Below are 24,251 nucleotides of genomic sequence, written 5' to 3' on the forward strand. Positions count from 1 at the left end.
AATCAGAATTTGGTTAAGTAAAGACATCAATCYTGCCTGAACATAAGAATGTTTTCAACATTACGTACAGGGGTATACTAAATCAACACCTTATGTTGTGCAAACCAGACAGAATTAATCTAAGGGGCATCACTGGATTAAAAGTACAAGATCTGTTTAACTTTGTTTGCTTCAGTATTCTTCCTAATTACCAGAGAGGTTGAAATCCTTATTTTCCAGTAATCCCAACCATTTTAAAAACAAAAATTGCACTGCAAAACCTCTGTTTAGGAAATTAAGAAATCTATGACCATAATCTACGATGCCTACAACTGATCTGCAGTTGAGCAGAAAAAAAAGTCATATAATATGAAAGCCATGACCACAACTAGCTCTAAAGTTCAATCAGCATTTTAAGGAGTACCAAAATAAACAAAATTTCAGTTTAATACTGTAAACAAGCATTTAATGATTTTTCTCTTAGGCTCACCTGCAAAGGTTCACTGTGAGGGTTATGTATATTTATTATAGGAGAGAAACTGCTATTTACAGGAACTCGTGCCCCAATAAATGGGCGCAATCGATAGGGATTCGGAACTCCAATGCCAAACACCTGGGTCAGAAAAAGAAACCACAAACTTAAGTAGCTGTATGTAATTGCTGCAGAGTCCAACGTGTTCACCCATTTAAGCAATCCACCAAGTATTCTTTGATTAATTTTAGAGTATACTTCAAACCTTTAAAACCAGTATCATACTAAAGCTCTGAAATAAAGAAACTAGTTTCGCTTGCAGTTAAAGGCAGTTCCTTGTATCTACTATTTACTTACATGTATATTGAAAAAACAGAAAAGCAAAAAACACCTTTTTTTTCTGACACTCTGCAATACTAGGTATCAGCTAAAGGTTAATGAAATATGAAATGTTCCTTTAATTATATCATWATGAAACTATCCGTATGGGAAGTATTTTCGTTGTTCACAAAACATTGTCATGGTAAGAATCATGCTTTCAACAACAGGATTTCTCTCATTTTATACTTTTCATTTTCTCTCATCTGCCTGGTTTATCTTTCTGAATCTCCAGTGAGACTTTTTTTGCCTGTTTAATGAAAAACATTGTCTTGGCACTTGATCAGATGAGTAAAGAGCTAAAGGATGAGTTAGATCACTACAATGAGCCACTAAAATAACACACATAAAAAGGTGTTGGGAGGATTTTAAATCCTATATAATTTCATTGATCTGGCTTACAGTACTGCCCTACATATCTTTACAATGGTATATCTGTGTTACAACAAACAGCAGGGATGGAAACTTCTTCAACTGGGTTGGGCTGATGAAAGAAAATAACAAATCAATAACCCACCACTATTGTGTAAATTTTCTTGGATGATTAAGCATCCCATAATAGATACTACTTTGGCTGATTCACACTTCACTTTTTCGGAAAGAGTGTAATTCTCTTACCTGATAAGTAAATACCCCATGATTAGAAGTGTTAATAAATAAAGTGTTCTCTACATTTCCCACTACTCTTGCGAGGAAAACTACATCGAAGGACGTATTCCCTCCTGGAAGAATTTTCTGGAAAAAATAAAAGCAGGCAAGTATAGGATTAAGTAAAACTGTTTTCTGAATAAATTGCATCATGCAAATGAATGAAAAATCCTTATGTGYTCTTTCTGGAAATACTGAAGTTAGAAAGTCAACTACAGATTTCAAAAGAAAAAAAGTAGAACTTTCAGACAAATGACTGTGCAACAAATAAAAATATTAACAATTTAAAACTTACATAATTGAGGATCATATTTAATTGAACTTTCTAGAAGAGAATTCTGAATTTAGAGCTCAGCTTACCACAAAAATATTTCAGACTGACAGTTCACAGATCACTGGAGAAATGCAATTGCTACAAGGCTTCCATAAATGCAAAARGTTGCTGATTACTGACAGCTTTTCTGATTTTTTTTTCCATGTTTATATGGCTCTCGCTAAGCCACAGACCCCGCAGACAAAACTGAAACTAGAGGACTCTGTCTGACAGGAATGTGGTTAGGGGTTAACGCTGCTGACACCACACTTTTGAATGTGCAAGTTCCTGCAGCAAAATTACTAACAGCTCTAAGTGCATTGGAGCAACTACTGCTCATAACACCACTTCATGTGACTCTAGAATTTTCAGAGAAATTATAGGAACAGTTTGTAGGTGCTTGAAGGAAATGTAGTCATTYCAGCAACAAAGGAGATCTGCTGTTAAACCATCAATCACAGTATACATTTTCAACATAGTGAGAACTAGTGTTTCCGTATTCAGCTCAAATTTGCTCTGATATGAGATAAACTACAGTATCTTAACATTTCTAGGTAKGTAATTATTGTAGTAAGTCACTCTTTAAAAGAAGCTTCCATTCAGATTGGAGAGGGGGAAGAAAACATCATTTTGAGAAAGCAAAGAAACTTACCCTATTTTGGAAAAACGATGCATGAAAATGTGATGTTGTAGCAGATATTGATACTAATGTAATTGTTTCTTCTGAGCTAGGGTTATGTAGGTAAACTTTTTCCATTTTTGGCATTCCAACTGGCCTGTCAAAATAGAGGAGAAAATATTTTCAAAGTGTCAGAAATCTAGACATAGAGCACTGATCTTTTACCCATTACACCAGACAGGAGCATAAAAATGATGAACACTGACAACAGCGCTTTGCATTTAATGTTTTGGTTTTTTTTTCAAGTAATATATGTAACCTGGACCTATAAGAATTAGTTAGCATCTTTTCCATTATTTTATTGCTTACTTTTCCTGAAGGCTTACCTAATGTTGCATCATACTCATGAAATTCTATTGTTGGGTTTTTACCTCAGAATCAAAAGAGGCAAAGTTTTCTATTCCTATGCTAAAACCTCTAAATAATTATCTTCAGACTGTATGGAACAACTGAAAATAAACAGAACACACTCTAAACAAAAGCTTAAATGTCAATTTTTTCCATAACAGATTGTAAATAGTCTTACTCAGAATCCAAAATTTTTCTGGTATATTTTATAATATGCCCTACGGAATTAATGCAGATATTACAGAAAGAACKATTTTATTTCTATACTGTATTTGAATTCATACCTTAAGTAAAAAAAAAAAAATAAAGGCTTGAGATAAATTCTAGAATTTAAGAACTGAAAAACATGGAAGTCACACARTCAGACAACTGCACAATTATGAGTAACAAGACACGCTAACAAATTTATTTGACACAAGCTTTAGGCTTGTTTCCTCTTGCTTACAACAGCTGAGGTGACAACAGATCTCCAGTTTCAGCAATTATTTTTCAGACATTAACGTCTCGTCAAAATTTTTTCATGCCTTTTAACTCATACATTTAAAGTATCAGCATCAAAGCACTAATAAAGTGTGCAAATTACAAACTGCTCCATTTTGAATTCTGAAATTCAAAATAGTTAACTCTTAATTCTCAGGCTACATGTACTCCATGTAACACTCTCTCCCATGTCACTTACTCCAAACATTGGAAAGACCAAAACTACTGATAAGAATTACTACCTGTAGTACCAGAGTTGATGATAAGTTGATGATGGCAGCTGTTCTGCCATCCTCAATTAACCTTAACAGACCAAATTMATACGTGCTATTGCGGTCACATTTTTTTCAGTTTAGAAGGAGGTGTGGAGTATCTCAACAGATGATGCAACATAACTTTGCTGTAAATTAAAGGCTACATTGAATGGAGAATTTAGTGACAATAAACAAACTTTGCCACAATTTACAAAATGATTGTGGTTTCAGAACTTCCTACACACAAAATGTGGGCTAAAGAAGCAGACGCTAAAGACCACATTATTAATGCAAAGACACAATTATTAACTATCAATAAGTGACACCATCACTAACAGGAAAATATATCTGCAATCTTCTACTGCACATCTCTCTGCTTGCTGAGTCCACCMAATTTCATGCCTCCATCAGCACACACTTGTCCTTGATCCTTCCTTCACTGTCAAAAAATCTCATTTTGACTCCTCTAACTTCACCAGTAACAAAGACCACAATTTCTGGCTAAAACCAAACATCCAGATTAAGCCCTAACAGAMAATATTTCTATCTCTTGCCAGCATACATGGAGATGTCAGAAAGGGAAATGATTTATCAGTCGTGACGCTTTGCTTTAACTGTTACACTGCTATCAACAGAATCAAACAGTAAACCTAYACACCTATTCTTTTGCTAGGAAAAAGCCTACCAGACCAGAGGAAGGTAAGTGAGAGCTTAAATTTCTTCATTTCTACCCCCATCCCCACAAGAAAGCCCACCATAACAACAAACATGCAAATCCACAACCACAGAGGTGCCGATAGGGAGTTACCAAGCATCCCTGAATTCTGAACACACTGCTTCAAACACTCTTTCACTGATATCACTACAGATGGCCTTGAGYATTTKATCTGAGAYGCTTCTMTCTATAGCAGTCAACACTTTTGCAGCAAATTCCTTGTTTAGACAAAGTGGTCAAGCCTTTAACCAGTACTCTGAATCTACCAAAACCAAAATGACAAAAAAAAAGGGCAGAAATAAAACAATCAAGTCCTCCAACAATGAAGAAAGCTCTTTCAGCCTAAGGATGAGCTGCCTGTAACTTAGTTCTCACTACAATTTTTCACTCTCCTTAGTAGAAGGCATGCTCCCAGCACCTTAACACAACTCTTTTGCTTGCCACAGTGCAGTTTTTGGATACTTCTCTTCCCCACAGCACATTCAACAKCTCATCAAGAGGAAAAATCTTTCTCCTCCTTTGTAACAAAGCACTCTAACCACTCTACACATGAAGAGCTTAACAGCAGCAAGTAGAATCAAACAGAACAGCTCCRTTAAAGACCAACAGCAGGAAGGGAAGAGATGAGTAGATTTTAATCAGATTTTCAAGTACTACATGTAAGCAAAAGACATGACTAATGTATCATCTGGGGTCCCTAAAGAGAAATAGCTACGTACTGAAAACTTCAGATCAGAGCTGACTTCAGTKACACTTTTTATGATGCATCATGTGTGAAACATCACAAAGCCAAGAAAACGATGTTGAATGAACTGGCAATTGCGAAGGTCCRGTCTGCTCACGTCAGAAAGATAGTTTGGAAATAAAACTCATTAGCTCAGAATTACTACAAATATTAAAAATCTTTAAGACGTTCTTGCTTTTCCTGTTCTGAAAAGGATTCTACATCTGTTTGAGAGAATAAAGTCTATAAAAACAAACTGCCATGACTAATACCACACCTCACTCATTTCATATTCCAGAATAAATTACTACAGTATAATTCTAGGTAATAAAGGCAGAAGGCACTAAAAAGGAAATCTGATTAGGTTAGGACTTTGTTTTACTTTACTGTTTTGCTGATCATTCTGATTTTGAAACAATGAGTCTGATATTACATTTGGCAGAGATACAGCTTTTCTTATATTCTTTAAGCTTCATGTTAGCCAAATATACAGAAACAGGACCTCATAAAGCTCACCTGTTTTTAATGCCATCAGACATGGTAAAATCCAGGTAGGGCAGTGTGCACCAGACATCTCTAATGAACSTGCCTCTCAAGCCATAATCTCATAAGGGATGCTCTCCAAGCTGCAGATTATCAAACCACAATGATACGCACATGTATAGCTGTAACTGATGCCAAATTTTAGAGCAGATTTTCCCAGAGCAGTCCCAGCCAGCACTTTTCATTGAGAGAAGCTGGTACAGACACAGACCTTCTGGCAAACATGAATTACCAAAGCATGTAAGATTTTGCTCCTGATCCTTTATCCCCTTCATAATGCTAGGTCCACCTACACTGATAAAAAACCTGATACCATAACCTAGATGAGAAGATGYTAATTAAAAAGGGTGAGGTGCTGGGTCAAATGGGCATAGAAGCCTGTGTTCATGTTCTTTACTGCTGCAACTCAAGTCTTTCCAAAGTCTAAATTGGTATCTGCAGTGTATTGTAAGCACGTCCTTGTAATGGAATTCATTGATGTTGCAGGGATCAAAAGGTAGATTCTTGTAAAAATGGAAACCAGCCTTTGAAAGTTTTGGGGAGCTGGGTTCTTGAGTTATTGGCTCAAAATTTACTTGCAAAAATATCTAGCTACTCATTGTAAAGCAAACACAAATTGAGAGAATGCCCTTTCAAAAGAGCAATTAATTTTTTTATTACTGCTCATAGCCTAAACACCTCTGTAAAATGCTCACTTGATTCATTTACAAGTCTATTACTTGTAGATGATACAAATGTTTCACTGAAAAGAAAAATATATTAATTCAGCAGATACATTCTTCCTCTTCCATCTCTTATTCTTTCTAAAGAGAATGGAGAGAGAAATGAAGACAACCAAAAGCTTCCCAGTTACATTTTAAAATGCTGTGAATGTAAGTAAATATACTCAGTATTCAATTCCAGTAAATTCCTCGTGAATTTGAGAATTTTACATGTTGTCCCACATGTATTTTTTTCATTTAGCATCTTTGGCAACTGCGGAAACAATTGTAAAACCAGTTGCCACACAACATATCAGAAGTTTCACAAGGGTTAAATCAGTATCCTGTCATACAGTATCCTATTAGATAGGGGTGAATAACAGATGCCTAGAAGGCAGAAGAGTAATGTAGAAACCATACAAAGTCAGGTGCCCAAGACACTCTCTTAAGCTCYGCAACTTCCTGAACCAATGAAGACAGTTCTCCAACCAGAAGATCAGACTGCGCAAGCTCCAACAACAGGAACTTGGGTGTTGACTTGTAACTTATCCAACTACTTTTAATTAAAAGAAACAAAATGAGCTGGTCTTACAAGGCTACCTCTAGAACCTGAAAGGGAATGCCTTTCATGCCCCATTCTGAAGAAAATGCTAGTTTCCTTACACAAGGGAAGCCTGCATGATGTACAAAACTAGAGAATTAGTGAGCAGAACATTCTTCCTGATTCGAACAAAATGGGCAAGCAGCTTCTTTGCCTGAAGTTAAGAGTAGCTGAAGCACATACATTTGCATTCTCAAACRTGTCTCCAACTCAGAAAAGCAGAAAGGTTTTCATTTTGTATAWGTACTAACCTACAAATCAGTTGTTTCTTAGCTTCTACATTTCCYTAGCTTTTAACAACCAGAGAAAGTTCTTTGACATAAGACTTGACAAAAGTTGGTGTCTACGTAACATACTAAATAGAGCACGTGCCCCATTTCATATGAGGAATCTTAGATGCCATACAACAAAGTCCAAACTGTTTTCCAAACAGTTATCAAAATCACATATACAAGTAGCAGAGTTTATCCAACCATACCATCAAGTGTGATTGGAATGAATCTAAGAGTGTAATGAACTTTCAACAGCACTGYGCAGTCTAGCATGATATGTGAACAAAACCTGAGGTAGATCTTGACGAAATGTCAGTTTACTGTCAACAATTTCTCACATTCAACAAACTCCAAGGGAAATGAAGTTTCCTTTTACAACATTTCTTCAAACTCTCACACATTAGAAGTGCACCAAAGGAACTGGGTAAACATATGGATGTACATAGTAGGCAACTTAGAGGTACTTTCACCAGTTGTAAATGCACTTAAAATGTAGGAAAAATAGCAATCTTATGAAATTTTCTAGTTGCTAAAATTCTTAACTATTTATTGTACAAGAAATTAGAGTTCTTGAAGAAAACAGACCATTTTGCTAAACTTATATAAACCTTACTTTACTTGAAGTAACTCCCATGGCTTTAAGGACATTTATACCTACTGTATATCTAGAAGATGCAAGTATTTTATTTATAGCTCAGGAAAACTCCCAATAGCTAAACTGTTAACAATGTAATTTCTCCATTCCCTTACCGTGCTAGCCCTACCCAAAGTTTTACAGCAGTCACATCTTACACATCTTAAGGGTGTAAATCACTGAAGTATTACAATTACTCTGCAGTATAAAACATTTGTGATATGTCTTGACCTTCAAATGCCCCCTTTTAATTTGTCTTCTTGTTCTCAGTTCATGTAATTAAAAGTATAACTGTAGGCAGGGCAGTCTAGATTCAAAGGGAGGTATATTAAGACACGTTTAGTGTGGCTGTATAGTCCAGATTTTTACCCATTCTGACAGKGGGTAAAGTATGTCCCTTACATTACTTAAAGTAATATAAGTTCTCCACACCTGCAAGATCTCARTATTTGAACACAGCCAACAAATTGCTGTCAAGCCCAGCTCAAGCTTTTACAGAATATCCTGCCAAACACTAGACCTCAAAAACAAGAAACATAAAAACATTACAAAAATCCCCTAATGAAAATACTTCAAAGAAAATGCAAAATGAGATTATCAACATAAAAGTGAAAGACAGAACATCAGAATACTGTCCTACCAATGAGAAAGTTTTGTCTGAGAATAGGACCCTGTTTAAATTGAGTGAATCTCCACTCACCACAGAAGAATACGTTGGTCAAGGATTAAAATATTACTGTAACCAAAAGTATAATTTCATATACTACCAACCATTTCTATGAAACAGGGGTAGGATGTCAACTTCATCTAAAATAATTCCATATTTAATTTTTTTTTTATAAGCAGTTCTAGCTTATATTGTGGTAGTATCCTAAAATTACTTCTACCAAAAAGCTTAGTTGTGAATAACTTAAACTTTACTTTTGATASAGTCAGAGTTGAATTAACAAGGATGAAGGCAATGTATTGAGATCTGTGAAGCTGCATATTCTCCCATAAAGCAGGTGCAAGAACTGAATATAAACTGCCCTGCAGAAGTGTTCTTCAGCCTTTACCCCAGGTGGCCACTTGTAAGACCTCTAACATGAACACCTATCTTAAACACAGAAAGTCATATAGATAATGACTGCTCTGCCAAAATAACCTCTGAGCAACCAACTCCCAAAGCTATGGAGGATACATAATGGTTACTGTTTGTAGGTTAGAACGCCTCAGTTATTCCCTTTCAACAACAGGGTAGAGGAACACTTTAAAAGTAAAAAACCAGAAGAATTCAAGTTAAAATAAAGTCAGCTAGTTGTGGAGCTGGTTTTAGGTGAGAGTTTTCCTTCTTGTTTTCTTTAAAGCCCTGAATCTCCATACCCAAGATGTTGCAGATTTGTTCCAGAAAAAGACTGGTGTTGCTTCAGAAATACAAGAAAAGGCTTACATATTAAATAACCAAATGAGTATTCCATACTTAGTCCAAGCATTCCTCTGGCAAAGTGATATGGGAGAACCTGCCTCAGTACTATCCCATTCCCAGAGGCTTAATGTATACACAGAACATCTGGGATCTCTTTAAGTGAGCTGAAGATTTGCATATACTTTTGCATATCCTAACATAYAGCATACATTTCTTTTGATAAATTTGAGATTACCTGGACTGCCTTCAAAGTGGTAGAATATAGCAGTGTTTGTTTTATATTAAAACGGCATTAAAAAAACCTCCAACTGTTATAAACCAGAAGTAGAATGCTATTGTAATCGCACCTCCAGGTGGAACACAGGGAGTATATCTATAGTATATATTTATCAACTTAATACTGGTTTTGATTTTCTGACATCCTTAGATAAAGTAACTTTTATTAAATATTATTCCTGCTTAAATTGTCATGTTCTTTGAAACATCTGATTAAACCCACACTCTCTTAGCAGACCAAAAATGTCACAGGAAAAATGGCTTGACTTACATCTGAAAATAAAYACTAAAACTTTCTTTAGACTAGCTATGACACATGTTGATAGCTCAGCACAAACATGAACTTTGAACAAGTTTGCTTTACTAAATGCTACATGCTACCTATTAACAAAATRCCCTTCGGGTAGAGTACTTATTCAGAAACTAAATATGCCTTTTATTCCCTTTCTAAAATCCCTTAATAACAAACACAGAAAAGATTGAATTTGAATGTGAAAACCCTGTCTGTTTTAAAAGGCAAAAACCTCAAAAGCTTAAATCTGCATTATGTGACCTCCAAGGTGCTTGGCACCTGCAGCTTGTTCCCACCATAAGACTGGGTTCTCAGCATTTCTTAGAGTTGGTTCAGAGATTTTAAATTAAACTTCAGGGCTCCATATCTAAATCTTTTCTAGAACTGCTTTTGAAAACTTAAGTTTTAATAAATCAGAAGCGAATTTCTGCCTGAGACTATGACCTAAATCACAACAGATAAATTAATGATATACTCCTACCAAAAAAAGCACCCAAACAAAAAAATTAATCAGATCTGACACACAGGTTCCTTATTTTAATTGGCAGAAGGCAGMAATCCCCCAGTGCAGTTTTGCATGTATTGTACAGAACCATTCCCAAGTAAGAGATCTGTGTTACTTTTAACACGATACTAGACCTATACTATTTCTTCAGCACTTTTAGCTTTCACAAGAACAGCTTACACAAAAAGCTGAAATATAAAGAAGAACAACCTAAAGTATTTATGACACTGTCTTGAATCTACTTGTAGCAATGGGAAAAATCATMTTTGGAATCCACAAAACAAAGAAGCACATGCAGCTTTCCTCAGATAAGCATGCAAATTCCAGATAACCTTTAAAAGGTATTACAGAGAACATCAACTTTATTCGTAGTGGTAAAAGGTGCAACAAAACACTTTTACAATATCAAAGTCTGGAATTATTATGAACTGAAAACTTCTAAAATTTTTAAAAGAAAAAAACTTGAATGCAAATCAATAGGTAAATTTACAGTAAGCCTAACAAAGAGCACACTCCTCTACAAGTTTGAATTCGTACTGCACTCACTGGTATAATTTATTAACTATAACCTTATTTTCAGGTAGAAAAGATACAGTACTGTAGGGCTTACCAAGGTATTTTGCTATTCAATTTAGAAACTCAGTATCYTCTTACCTAGGACCAGTTACTGACATTAGGAACAAAAACACACAACATCAAAAGCAAAAGGAAATTTTGAAGGAAAAAAGAAGAGAGGGCAGAGTGACTTATTCTGTCTTCRTTCAGAATTAACGCCACAATTTTGTTAGACTGAACACAAATAAGTTCTGTAAAATGAGGCATTTTCATATAACTTCATTATTTAGTGACATTGGCATTGGGGTTTTTTGTATAGATACTATTTCTGCAAAGCTACTCTGTGCAAACAACACAGAGTTATGGCTTCTCAACTTTCAGAAAGAGAAGTACACACAATGTCAATACACAGGAGCTTCCTTGCACACCTCTGTAGTTACCACACTGTGTAACAGCCTTTCTAATAGAAAAGGGTACTGCATTTTTATTAATAATCTGTGGCTTATCTGTAAACAAAACAGCCTTTCATCCAGCAGCAGTACTGGCTGAGGATGGGGGAAACAAYGCTGTGCACTAAGGCACACCTGGGCTGTTTTCATTTTTCCAGGCTGAACTGGTAACAAAATGTTTGAAATGCATTCATTCCTGTTTACATTGTCAAATCATCAATCATGTACAGAGGYTGCATCCATGAAAACCAACTCCGGAATCAATTTTGACTGTTGGGAAGAAGAGGGACTGGAACTACCTATACACAATAACCAGTTAATGGTAAGACAAGTTAAGAGTAAAGCAGTCTCAGAGGAACCAATTACAGCTACATTGATGAAATTTTTAATTCTTTCCTCCTCCCTTTTGTTTAATGGAAACAGCAATCAGCTGCAAGGTAGAGCACATGGTGCTAGGTTCCTGGAGGCTGTTTGTTCTCCTTGAGGCTGTATTTTCATAACTCAACATTATGTTTCAGTAATTGCAGATCCACTGTCAGTTTTTTTGCCATCAAAGCAATAGTAAAGTTGATAAGCTTGGGTACATGCTCCCTGATGTGGGTTATCTTCAAGCAGAAAGATAATCTCACCTCAAGACATTAARTTCTAGACTTAAAACTGTCCACTCTGCAGAACAGCTGTACAAGTACTAAAAAGTACAAGTACCTACATCATCAAAACCATGGCAGCTGACAAGTTGCTACACGATGTGTAAGGCAGTACAGCAGCTCTCTGTAACATGTAGGTAAATTACACTTACAAACTATTAAGGAAATCTACGTAGAACCTTCTCTATCAGCTTTAAATGTTCTTTTTATTTGTTTTCTGGGTTTGTTTTGTTGTTTTTGTTTAGCTGTCTCTTGTTTGGTTTTGGGGTTTTTGGGGGGGTTGTTTTGAGGGTTTTATTTCTTGGGTTGTTTTTTTTTTGGTTGTTGTTTGGTTGGTTGGTTTTGGTTTTTTTTTTAGACTTGTATAATTAAACAGATCAAAGACTTTTCAACTTACTGTTCATGGAAGTCCAGCATTGGTGGCTCAAACCGGAGAGGTCGGCAATTTCCCCGATACAGGGATACACTGCAAGAAAAATTGAAATGTTGTAAAAGATACTATCAAATGACACATTTTTGCTTCCTACCCATGCCCTTTCTTAGCAAAACATTCATTAATACTAAYAAAGCAACTAATTCAAAAGAAGAAACAAACAAAACAAACTTGTCCAGTCAGAATACCATAATTTTACAACATGATTATGTGGTGTCTCCAACAAAGATTATGCAAGAGCACATATCTTGAAAATGGACATAATTGAAGGGCAAACCTCTCCTCKATATAATGATGGCTGAGTGAAACAACACACTAAATAGATTTATATCATCTTTCACAGCAATGCTATGAAATTGTTATGAAAGATGKTTTGGATATTGTCCAGTGTGTAACAGTAATTCACACATCATGAGTTTCTCCATCTACTTCTATACTAGTACATAAACAATCCTGGACCCATTTGATGGCACTGAGGTCACATATGAGAAAACAACCAATACTGTTCAATACTTGCAATATCCMGAAGACAATGACTCTGCTCTGGAAACACTTCTTAGCTTGGCCTATACTAACCTCCCACTAGAAACTCTTTAGGAAAATTCTAGTAGATGAAGACCAAAACTTCACTCAAACAACCCAGCAATAAAGTCAACAAAGTACCTGGAAACATTCTCTACTACTACTCATTTTATCAGTACAGTTACACAGAGCACAAGCAGTAACCCTTAAAAAAATTCTAAGTAAAARATACAAAATAGTTTCATTCACTGAAACAATTTTTTATTATTCAGAATCATGTGACTATGATGTGACAGCTAAACATCTCTGTAACTCTAACACTTTATTTTGGGCTGAGTAAAAATCCTGTTCATATAAAAAACGAAACAGAAAGACAACAACATAAAAAAAAAAAACAGGGAAGACTGAAGTATAGATGAAGATCAATATCTCCTGAATGGCAAGACTGACAGCTTCTTGTTTTAGATCTTTGTTTTCTGACTTTGCATCAATCCCAGATGCCCAAAGAGTGAGCTGGAGCCACTTGTCCTGGGAGAGGAAAGCTACTCCATAAACCCAGTTCTACCCAGAACTACGCAATTATCCCTCAACAAGAAGGAGCAGCCAGGAAATGGGACAGACACATGTGGCTCATCTTATGAAAGCTATGGCCTTGAACAAAAATTAATCCAATTCCATCCAGCACAGTTCCAGGAAAACTAATTGTTGATCAAATTCAGGTATGTTTCCATACTCCAGAACCACTTCAAGAAGGAAGGTATTTACAGGAGTAAACATTTAAGAAGAGGTTAGGAAATCCTAATTTCCTTTAATCCTTTAATCAAAAATCAAAATCCTTTAATCTAAATCAAATCAAAAGCCTTTTAAATAAAATTACAATATCTCAATGACTCACTCTAAAACTCCATGACTGAATCTTCACACTTCAAAGATAATACAGAGCATGCTAATCAATTTCCAACTCTATGTTTGGATGTCAGAGCACCTTCAATGCTACAGAGCCTAGTCACTAAAAATAGCTTTGTCCACATAGAAGTAATAAAACACTATCAGGGCTTAGTACATCCAATCAACCTTAGTATGTATATACTTAAGTACATATGTGTGTGTGCACGTGTGTGTGTAGCAGATATGCTACATGTGTGCAGATCACAGTACAACAAAAGTGAAGATAGAAGACACTAATAGGAAAAATAGTATTCAGATCAACAAGAAAAAAATTAAAATTCTTGCTACTATTAAGTGTGGCTGTGACACATAACAGTTGTCAAATAAGAGAGTGCTTGGGTACACCTTCTCAGACTAAAGTCAAACCTTGTAGAACAAATGTTCAACAAAATAAAGTTTACAGAGACACTAGACATAGGAAAATTCAACTGGAAAATTACACCAGCAGTTATGTTTCAAAAGCAGACAGTATGTCTTCAGAGTTCACAGTCCAAGTTTAACACTATTTAGAGTGCATTTCTAAATGAAACAGGTCAAAAAGGTCATCTACCTCCATTGTCAAGATAACACTAAACAGAAAGTACTCATCCTAAAGTGATCTTAAAAATAATTCTGTCCATTTCTTCCAAAATTAAAACTCTGATCAGACAGCCCCTCTTTTGTATTGATAATTATTGGAAGAATGACATAGCAATTCCTTTTATGGAAAAAAAATATTTACAGTATTTGAAAAAGCRATAATTAATATCTTTATTTCAAATGATTGGAAATGCTGTCAAAACTAACTTGGACTGACTTGAACAATCAGGATATATTAAAACCTCCACATATACGTAAAGTTTAGCCAACATTTTCTCAGACCATAGAGCTATATTATCCTGGAAAGCCAGTTGGACAACACAGAATTTTTAAATGGGTAAAGTTTGGTAAAGGCAATGACATCATAATGAATGCCAAATATTATAATAAAAGTAACAACTGTAATAAGATTCAAATGGGAACAAGTAATATTAAGATACACAAACTCTGCCTATTGAAAGGTCCAACATGAGTCAACTTGCACCAGACTAGAAAATGATGATAATGTCTGCTCCACTAGGCACTTGCTCACCAAAGGCTGGATACGCCCATGGGTAGGGCAACTTTACAGCATAATGACATGAAGTTAATTACTATTGTATACATGTAGAAATATGGCTCCCGGTCTTATATCACAATTTAAATGTTTTTCCTTCCCTACCCCTCCAAGTTTTCTAACTTTTAAAGACAAGAACAAAAAGAAAAAGATGCATCTGGAAGAGAGGACTGCTGATACCTGCCAATAATCACCAGAAGGCTCAGAATCAGCTTAGAGTCATCTSAATCCACGATTTAAATATTCTCACCATCTCTTTCCTGCTGCAAGATTTTGATATTAAAATGAGATGTGAGAGTGAACGACACATAGTCCCCAGCAGGATCATTACCCTCCCCGTTCCATCTATGATATATCTGAGTGGGTWTTTATCTCAACTAAAAACCTCAACTACAACTAAGGTACTGCTGCTACCCAGAAGCAACCTACTACCAGATGCAATTCACTGAAGTGCGGCTTCATGTCTCAGTCACAGATGCTGTCAYGAAAATGGTCAAAATAGCAATGCCTGCAAACATTGTAGCTGATATGGGCGTCCATCTGTGCTGAACCACAATATTCTTCTGTCTTAAGCACAATCTGCAGCACTTCTACAATGTTTTGCTGTTTATCACAGAGTACTAGGCMCTCAATTTTAGATAATCAATGCACATCTTTGCATTTGGAGATGGAAGAAAATGCTTGTCACATACAGTATTTAAAGATTTCTGCAAGTTGGGCAGCAACAGTGTCTCAGTATCCTCACTTTACCTTTTTAGCTGTTCTGTGATTTCTGGAGGAGTTCTGTGCACTGTGGAATCTTATCTGTAACATCTTTAATTGCTACTGTAGAAAATTAAAATCTAAGCATACTTCACATGTATTTTTCCCACATTACTTAAGCAGTTGTTTAAAGGGTTTTATTTCCTCTCTTGTGCCATAAATTTTAAAGAAATAAAGACAGAAGCATTAAGCTGTGAAACAGAAAAATCTCATTATTTTATTTAACAACATGAACTCTTGGAAATAAAGTAGAGGCTTTCTATTACCACAAAATCAAATAAAAGTGTATCTAAAAATAACTACGAGAACCTTTAAAATGACAAATTGGCAAACGCTTTACAGTGGGTACTTTTTGTGCCAGAATCCTCGAAAGAGCCACTGCAGACTTCTTGAGCTAAAAATGTTCTGTAAGTAACCCTAGAGCATCCACAACAAGGAACATTTYTTTTTCATAAACTACCCAGGTAGTAGCTGGCTCAGATATGCCAACATTAACCTTGTATCAGAAAAACACACTCATATCAGACAAAGTTCAAAGCTAACAAATGCCAAGGGGGAGTGTCTGGGGAAAGACCAGGGAGAAGCTTGAATAGATGCACTGTAACATGACCATGGGCATGAACAAACCAAATTGAACTGCTAGTTCATTTCCCTCCTTCCAATTAGTGCTAAAAAGTAGATTAGAACACTGAATAAACTGTCTAAATAGGGATGAAATACCAGCAAGCCATACCAAGAAGAAGATATTACAATCTCTGATAAGGACAAGTCATCTAGAGAATGTAAGTATTGTTTTTAGCAATGCCACTGAAAAAAAATCACCTAGAAAAATACTTGAACGGGAAGATTGATGCAAAATCAATAACAGCAGTGAAAGAGAAAAACAGAAAGCAAATTTGGTATTTTCTATGTAACATGGTATCAGAGACTTTGTGATGCAGATTTTCATCACATTGTGACTGAACTTCAAATTGGCCAGTGCTCTGAAGCGGAACAGACTATTTCTTTTCAAATATCTAAACCAGTGTTTTAATAAAACACACTCTAGAAGGCTGAAGTTTCAGATAGCAATCTTCTCAGCTGAGAAATTAAAATAAAAAATCCTGYAGGTAATCGAGTCCATGGCCTCAATCTCAACAACCACTGAATTTAGTTGTTTTCTGGGAAACAAAAATAYTGCACCTAATCCATGGATGCCAAGAGAGGCACTTTCTTTCTGGCATTGAGATGAGATGATTTAAACAAGATACTATTCCATTTAAATAATCTCAGTGAAGTCTGGCCCTACCCAAGACACAGAATACACTAATCATTGTTATCTTTAGTTCAATTGTCATTCCTATAAATTCATGTTCTCATATTTGTAATCTGACTGACATACTGCAGCACATAGCCACAGCTGTTTGCATTCCTGTCCCCAGCTGGAGATTTCATCGGTTTTTCAAAACTTGCARAAAGAAGGATCTTAAGCCCACAATTAAGCAACGATACACATAGTAAAACAGGAACTCATCTGAAATGGAAAATTCTTTTACTAGATTTCCTGAAAAGGAACAGAAAACAGGTCATGGAAAAAAACATCGCTGCATTTACTGAAAATGCACTATGACAGGTTGTTGAATGATACCATACAAGAAACAAGCTTCATTATTACTGCTCAATGCACTCATTAAATAAACAAGAATATCTGAATCATTCTCTAGAGAAAAAATTAGGGACCGGGGAAAAAAAGAGACCACTTACTTTCCTTCTCAGGTATTATACACAGCAAGTTCTTTAATAACAGATTATGTCTTCAGGACAGGAGAGGACAAGATGGGTTCATGGGTTATTTAGTCTTAAGAAGTGGAGGTTCAGAGGTGACCTCACTGATCTCTACAACCACCTGAAAAGARGTTGTAGTCATGTGGGGGTCAGACTCTTCTCCCAGGCAAGCAGAGACAGAACAAGAGGAAATGGCCTCAAGCTGTGCCTGAGGAGATTCAGGTTGGATATTCAGAAAACAGTCGTAACTGAAAGAGTGGTTAAGCATTGGAACAGCCTCCCTAGGAAAGACATGAAATCACCACCAAAAACCAMGTAGATGTAGAACTTTGTGATACAGCTTAGTGGGCATGGTGGCAATTGGCTGAAGGTTAGATTTGGTGATCTTGGAGGTCTTYTGCAACCTTAATGATTCCAAGATGGGACAAAGGAATGCGGCGAAGAATCTATCAAAAATAACATCAACTATTTCTTCAAAAGGACACCAAGAACTTATGAAACAGGCAAACCCACTTCCTGCTCAATAGAAGTAACCACAGTAAAATGATTTTAAAAAATCCAAGCAGAGTCTCAGTTTAACTACACAAAATTTCTCTATCATATACMCTACAAAGTGAATTAGAGAATCCTTCAATTTTTTATCCCACATGCGAAGTTTCTTGCTCAGGAAGAGCCACAAAGATGATCAGAAGGACAAAGCACCTCTCCTACAAAGATAGGCTGGGAGACTTGGGGCTGCTCAACCTGAAGAAGAGAAGGCTCTTAAGTGAYGTCAGAGCACCTTCTAGCACCTAAAATGGGCCACAAGAGAGGTGGAGAGGGACTTTTCACAAGGTCATTTAGTTAYAGGACAAGGAAGAAATGGCTTTAAACTGAAAGAGGGCAGATTCAGATGAGATATGAGGAATTCTTTATTGAGAGGGTGGTGAGGGACAGGAACCCTGCCCATGGCAGAAGGATGGAACTAACTTATCTTTAAGGTCCCTTCCAACCCAAACTGTTCTATGATTTAGTTGCTCAATATTAAAAACTGTCCCACATCTTAGTTTCATTTCCTCTGTATGAGAAAAATAATTGAAAAAAAATCACATGGTTTGGATTTGATTCTTTTTACACTAAACCTTGATTTTTCTTATGAAAAGTATCACAAATCTTACAATTCAAGTCTGTATTAAACTTTTAGAAAAATGCTTACCTTTTTTGTTGATACGAACTGAGGCCTAAAGTCGTCTCAGTCTGTAAAAAAAAAAAAAATTAAATTTGAGACACTGACAGCATTATACCTCCAGCAGGGGAAAAACCCCCACCTAACAACTTGGCAACCACAATGAGTTAGTAAATCAGATCTTGAAAGACAAAAGGAGACGTTCTGAACAGGAGCATAAAATGCAAATTGGCTTTTTCCAATTAAAGAAATTAAGTTTGGCCCCGGACAAGAACTGTGGTCAGTTCCAGTGGTAGGAATGCCCACAAAATGTAAAACAAGCAGCAACTTAACAACCTAAAAACAGAAGAGAAAAAAAAAAGTCCAGGTGATTATAACACTGTAAGGAGCAAAAGAAGAACCTGGCACAGATGTAAGAAACAAACTACAAAGTAAAGCATATAAAACAAGAAACAGTCCAGCAATTATCTCACTGATGTAATTTAACACCTAGAAAACAAAGAAGGCTATAATCTCCATTTGACTAGGAAACATCATCTCCTTCTCTGCTAATGATCTTCTAGCCTCTATTATTCATATCCTTCCTTCCACTCTGATGGACATTACAGTTAATTACCTGAAAACAAGGAGGTTAGGTTGACTAGGGATTTCCAATTAGTTTACTCTTGCCTAAGAAACATCAACTGGTTTAGAAGCCTGCATATGGAATGCCCTTCTAAAACATACCAGACTTGGAAAACTTCTGTCTTCCCACAGGATTTAGAAATTGAATTGAGGATTTTAGTTCCCCTCTTCAAGACATTTCATGGCCASCCTGAATATTTATCTCCTGAGCCCCATTCACCTCCAGTACAAGGATGTCACTTGTTTGCAAGGGGAATGCAAAGTTGTCATATTTCATTTCAGAAATAAAAATCAAGTCCCTTTGCTTCACTGATTTCTATTTTAGATACAAATCACACTTTTCTTCTTGTTTGTTTTTTCTAGGYTAAAAGTATTTTTTAAACTAGTTTCTTAAAAATTAATTTTATTAGAGAAATTTTTATTTTGCTATTTGGAGAAGCATTTTGGAAATTTTATAATTACTTCTATTAAATCACGGAGCCTACAAACATTAATGTTTGATTCATGTCAAGGATCAATTATGAACTGTAAATCTAAGTAGTGTTCCAGATTTAAAATGAAGTTATTTGGTTTACTCACCCTCAATTCGCATCAAACTAAAGAAAGCAGGAAGTGTATTATTTACTATTGTAAAACAAAGCTAATCTCTTTGTAACTTGAGGATTTATTTGCAATTTTGAAAGACAATACAGAGCATTCATTAGGTTTTTTCTGTTTAAAACCTCCGAAACAGAGTTGGACTGCCTTGCTAAAGGGATATTCTAGGAAAGGGTTCACATGAAACTACACTTTACAGTACAGAATAATCAGTGCAGTTTTTCCTCACTGAAGAAAACACTAAAAAACAAGCTAAGCTGTTCYATACTGTGTTATTGTAACTTGAAAGTCAGAAAGCTTTCCTTTAAACTTACCTACCACGATTGTACCATAATTAGAAAAACAGTCATTTTCTTATTCTTCATTAAAACACCATTTTTTAATGAATAGGAAAAAAAAAGCTTACATATCTTTCCATGTTTTCCTAGCTCAAGTATACTGCTCATATACTGACAAGCTTTTAGTTCAGCTTCTTAACTGCTGATGTTACACTCCATTTTCTATTTCCAGTAAAGTACTGGAATACAAAAATAGTTACTACACTGAACCAATCTACAACAGGCTGTAAGAGAAATTAAATTAAAATGAAAAATGAAGAAATTTAAAATCAGTTTTAATTAAGTGAGAATTCTTAAGGTACAAAATGTTTTCCATGTAAAATTTTCTAGGAAGTACAGCCTAACAAGTTAATTAGCTCTGAAAGCTAAAGAAATTAAACAGAAAAATGCAGAACTCTTTCTTCTATACCTTATAATTTCTCCAGAAAGGAAGACAAAGGCAAATCTTCCCGTTTTAAACTGGTACACATTATTTTCTCAGTTCAACCATGAAAACTCAAGAGATAAGGACTGTGGGTGTACAACTTCTGTGATAGCATTTGTCTGCAAAGGCTTAGGTTGGATACTAGGGAAAGATTCTTCACCCAGAGGATGGTTTGGCACTGAAATAGGCATTTAAGAAATGTTTGGACAACATGCATATGGTGTGAGTCTTGGGGCTGTCCTCCTGGTAGGGCCAGGAGCTGTATCTATTGATCCTTGGGGGTCCCTTCCAACTCAGAATATTCTGTGATTATACCTATAATTTCTTTATTTTGCTATTAATTTTGCTRTTAATGCTATTTATTGCTTTAATAGATACCTATTTAAGTATCTTTATCTTATCCCATGAGTTTTCTCACTTYAACCCTTCAGATCATCTTCACCCATCCATCCCAAGGGGGAAACTGAGCAAGCAGCTGTRCAGGGCTCAACTTCCACCAGGGTTAAACCACAACAACCAAACTTACTCTCTGAAATTAACATATATATAAAACCATATATAAAACTCTGTAATCCTTACCAATACCCTTGAAAGTACATTAATCACTAGAATTAAATAAAACCTTTCTTTCAAAAATGTAGTGTCTTCTTTCTTTCAAAACATAACTAAAGCCCATCATTARGTTACCAGCAGTTACCTGACAGTCAGATGTTGAAGCTAACAGGTTCAGATCCTATGATGAGGCAACTAAAATAGCCATTACCAGCACTGTCCCATCCTTGACAACTAGCTTTGGTTTTAACAAGACAGCGTGCTCTATTAAGTTTTAAATAATTTAATAGAGAAATTGTTATATGTATTCTTAAGCATCGTAATTGGCTGTCAGCGCCCCTAATATCAGACTTAGTCTAAGACCCCCCTCAGGCCAACTTTTAGACAGAGGGCAGTGGAGATAAAATTTTACTTCAGAAAAATGCAGAAATAAATGAAGTACGCATAATACACAAAAGTGCAACTACTACGTTGCCATGAATGTAGTTAACTGCTGGGAGTTGAATTATCTGACTGCACACCCAAGCTTTTCCCCTGCATTCTGAAATTACAGATTTGCTACGAAAATATTAAGTCCAATATGTGTAGATCAGGTTTACAATCACAAATCACTCTGCCAGGACTGGTATTTCTGAGATATATTTAAGAACAAAAAACCATCAAAGATTCACGCTTACAAGGAAAAGCCTGGTTTTTGCTTTCAGATGTCCATTAAACACAAGTAACATACTAAATTCATTTTAATTACACTTCCTGATTTTGAGCAGGAGCTGTKTACTTTTTGGTTTGATTGTGGGCATTTTGTTGTGTGGATTTTGCTGGGTTTTTTTAAGTTTGTTTGTTGTTTTGGACCAGGGTCAATCAAGAGCAAAGAAATAGCATACCAACTTCAGCAGCAATAGCATCATGGAACTAAACCAAAAATAAATCTCATGTGGCAGTTTCTATAATTACCACTCATTTTTATTACACGCCAATCTTTCAAGTCATGCAGTAAACAAAAACATACAAACTGTGTTCAGTTACAAGTCCTAAACACTTCTAAAAAAATCTGGTCTTCAAGTATAATTGTGGACCTAATTGTACTGCAGTCTGGCCTGCTATTTTTCCTGTGTGACGGCACAAAGCTCAAACAAAACCGCCAGAAACTAAAGCCATGTACTTGATCAAKCTATTTAAAGTGTAGGTTATGCTTAATTCTGTTGGTTTATCAGGTAAAGAGAAATACAATTATGCTCCTTAAAAAATAAGCTTAGTTTTTTTCTTCCATAAAGGATACAGTGTAAAAGAGCRGAATTTGTAAAATATTATTGATATGAAACATTATTAAATCTTATCTGTATTGGAGAAGCATTGCAAATAATGATATTGCCATGTACAATCAATAGTATGCACATGCATTGTACTTCCTAATATTTCAAGATACATAATAAGCTAAATTACAGGGGAAAAACACCTTCAATGGGATTAATTTCCTGATCCAAATCCCTAACAACAAAAACTAAGGTCAGCACAAAAGAAACAGTAGAAACATACAACTGAGTGGGGGAAAAGTGAAAGWGGGGAAAATCACCACTTTTACCAGTACTGGGCACTTATGATCCTTCCGCCCAAAAGGCTATGTTCAAGTCTTGAAGACAGATGATTATTTATTTTTTTTTTTAAATTTAAAGACAGCATATAATATTTAGGCTGTTGCTACTAACAGTATCATGCCTTAATTTAATCTCTTATATAATTGTAGAAGGATTAAACTATAAACCAAGAGGATTTCAGAATAAAGATCTTGCGAAAACTTGCACACAGTGAGCTAAAAAATTTGAAGGCAGTCAGCCAATGCSACCGTTTCAAGACTTAAGAATAGTTTCACTCCACAGGCTTATATTCTCAAAACAGACTTCACAGAGAATCTGTACCTCAAAGTACACTTTAAAGACTGCRTATAATTGTGGAAGACAGCAGACAATCTTGCATACATGGAGAACCAAAACCCATACCTTACAGGGTGTCTCTAAAGAAATACCCATGGGTGTTAACTACAGCCAGAACATTAAAAAAAAAAAAAATCCCACCAAACAAACAATCACAACCACCAAGTTAATTTTAATGTCTCACCAATTTGTTATAATAGCTATTCTTCACTTCTTGGTAAGAGGTCATATTACCTAGCACTACATTCAGTCATCTAAACATAGGCATCTGTTGCCACTTGAGATAAATGTCCTAGGGCAGCCTGCCTGGTCTCAGACTGACATCCAGAAGGACACAGTTTCTCCTGCGTCCTGTACTAAATCTGCCAGGTCCATGTAGATGTCCAGGACAGACTCAGCACATCTGAAAAAGCACTAGTTACCAATGTTTAAGCAAGTCAACTAGAGCTCAGAAGTCTTCAACAACGACAGTGGGGGCAAAACAGGGAGGCAGACCCTCTTAATCAAGACCTGGGGTTTCTGTACACCAAGAATATTTCTTTAATGTTARCAAAATTCTCAACAACCAAAGTTTTCTGCATTCCTACATGAGAGTATCCATACCAATTTAAAAGACTGTTGCAGTCTGAGAGACTCAGAACATTTTACATCTTGCTATTTCATAGTAAGGCTGGTTCCTTCTTGTAGAAGACATATGTGCTGCTTGCAACTAAATGCTGAGAGACAGCTACAAAAGTGATATGTAAATGGCAGCTTAAATCTTCATTGCTGTACTCAGGAGCTCTGTGTTAATAATTAGTATAATKAAAATCAACATAATGAGGTCTATGTTGCTTAAGGTAACCAAAAAATGAACACTGTAATGTGAAAGGTAGCCGAGAGTGGACTGAAGTAATTCTACCAACACTCTTTCATGACCCAWACTCATATAAGGAAACAAAAACCTTAGCTGACTGTAGCTGATGCAACACATGCTGTTGACATTGGCCTTGCAACAATCACTCCTAGGCACCAATTGTTTTTAATCTAAAGCCTGGGGATGGCAATTCTGCTCAAGAAGTAGAACTTCAGCTGCTCACAAGCAATGGCAATGAACTAAGATGGCTCTTACTCCATTATAAAATCACACACATGGGAAGGAAAGCTCAAGAGCCCATCAAGTCAGCTGTTGCTCAGGGAAGATCTC

At 35.9% G+C, this 24,251-nt stretch overlaps 1 protein-coding gene across 1 annotated transcript in view; it reads right to left on the minus strand.

Annotated features, from left to right (window-relative positions):
• The window catches only part of LOC130584684 (transmembrane protein 131-like), a 77,536-nt gene that overhangs the window by 28,445 nt on the left and 24,840 nt on the right, over positions 1 to 24,251 (minus strand). Inside the window, exons 3-7 of the mRNA XM_057384808.1 lie at positions 18,630 to 18,670; positions 12,268 to 12,336; positions 2,443 to 2,566; positions 1,448 to 1,564; positions 470 to 592 (exon numbers count right to left, since the gene is read on the minus strand). Coding sequence (XP_057240791.1) covers positions 470 to 592; positions 1,448 to 1,564; positions 2,443 to 2,566; positions 12,268 to 12,336; positions 18,630 to 18,670 — 474 coding nt within the window. The remainder of the gene's footprint in view (positions 1 to 469; positions 593 to 1,447; positions 1,565 to 2,442; positions 2,567 to 12,267; positions 12,337 to 18,629; positions 18,671 to 24,251) is intronic.

This window comes from Malurus melanocephalus, unplaced genomic scaffold (genome assembly GCF_030028575.1).
Source record: "Malurus melanocephalus ecotype Western Australia unplaced genomic scaffold, MMel_1.1 scaffold_747, whole genome shotgun sequence".
Taxonomy (NCBI): domain Eukaryota; kingdom Metazoa; phylum Chordata; class Aves; order Passeriformes; family Maluridae; genus Malurus; species Malurus melanocephalus.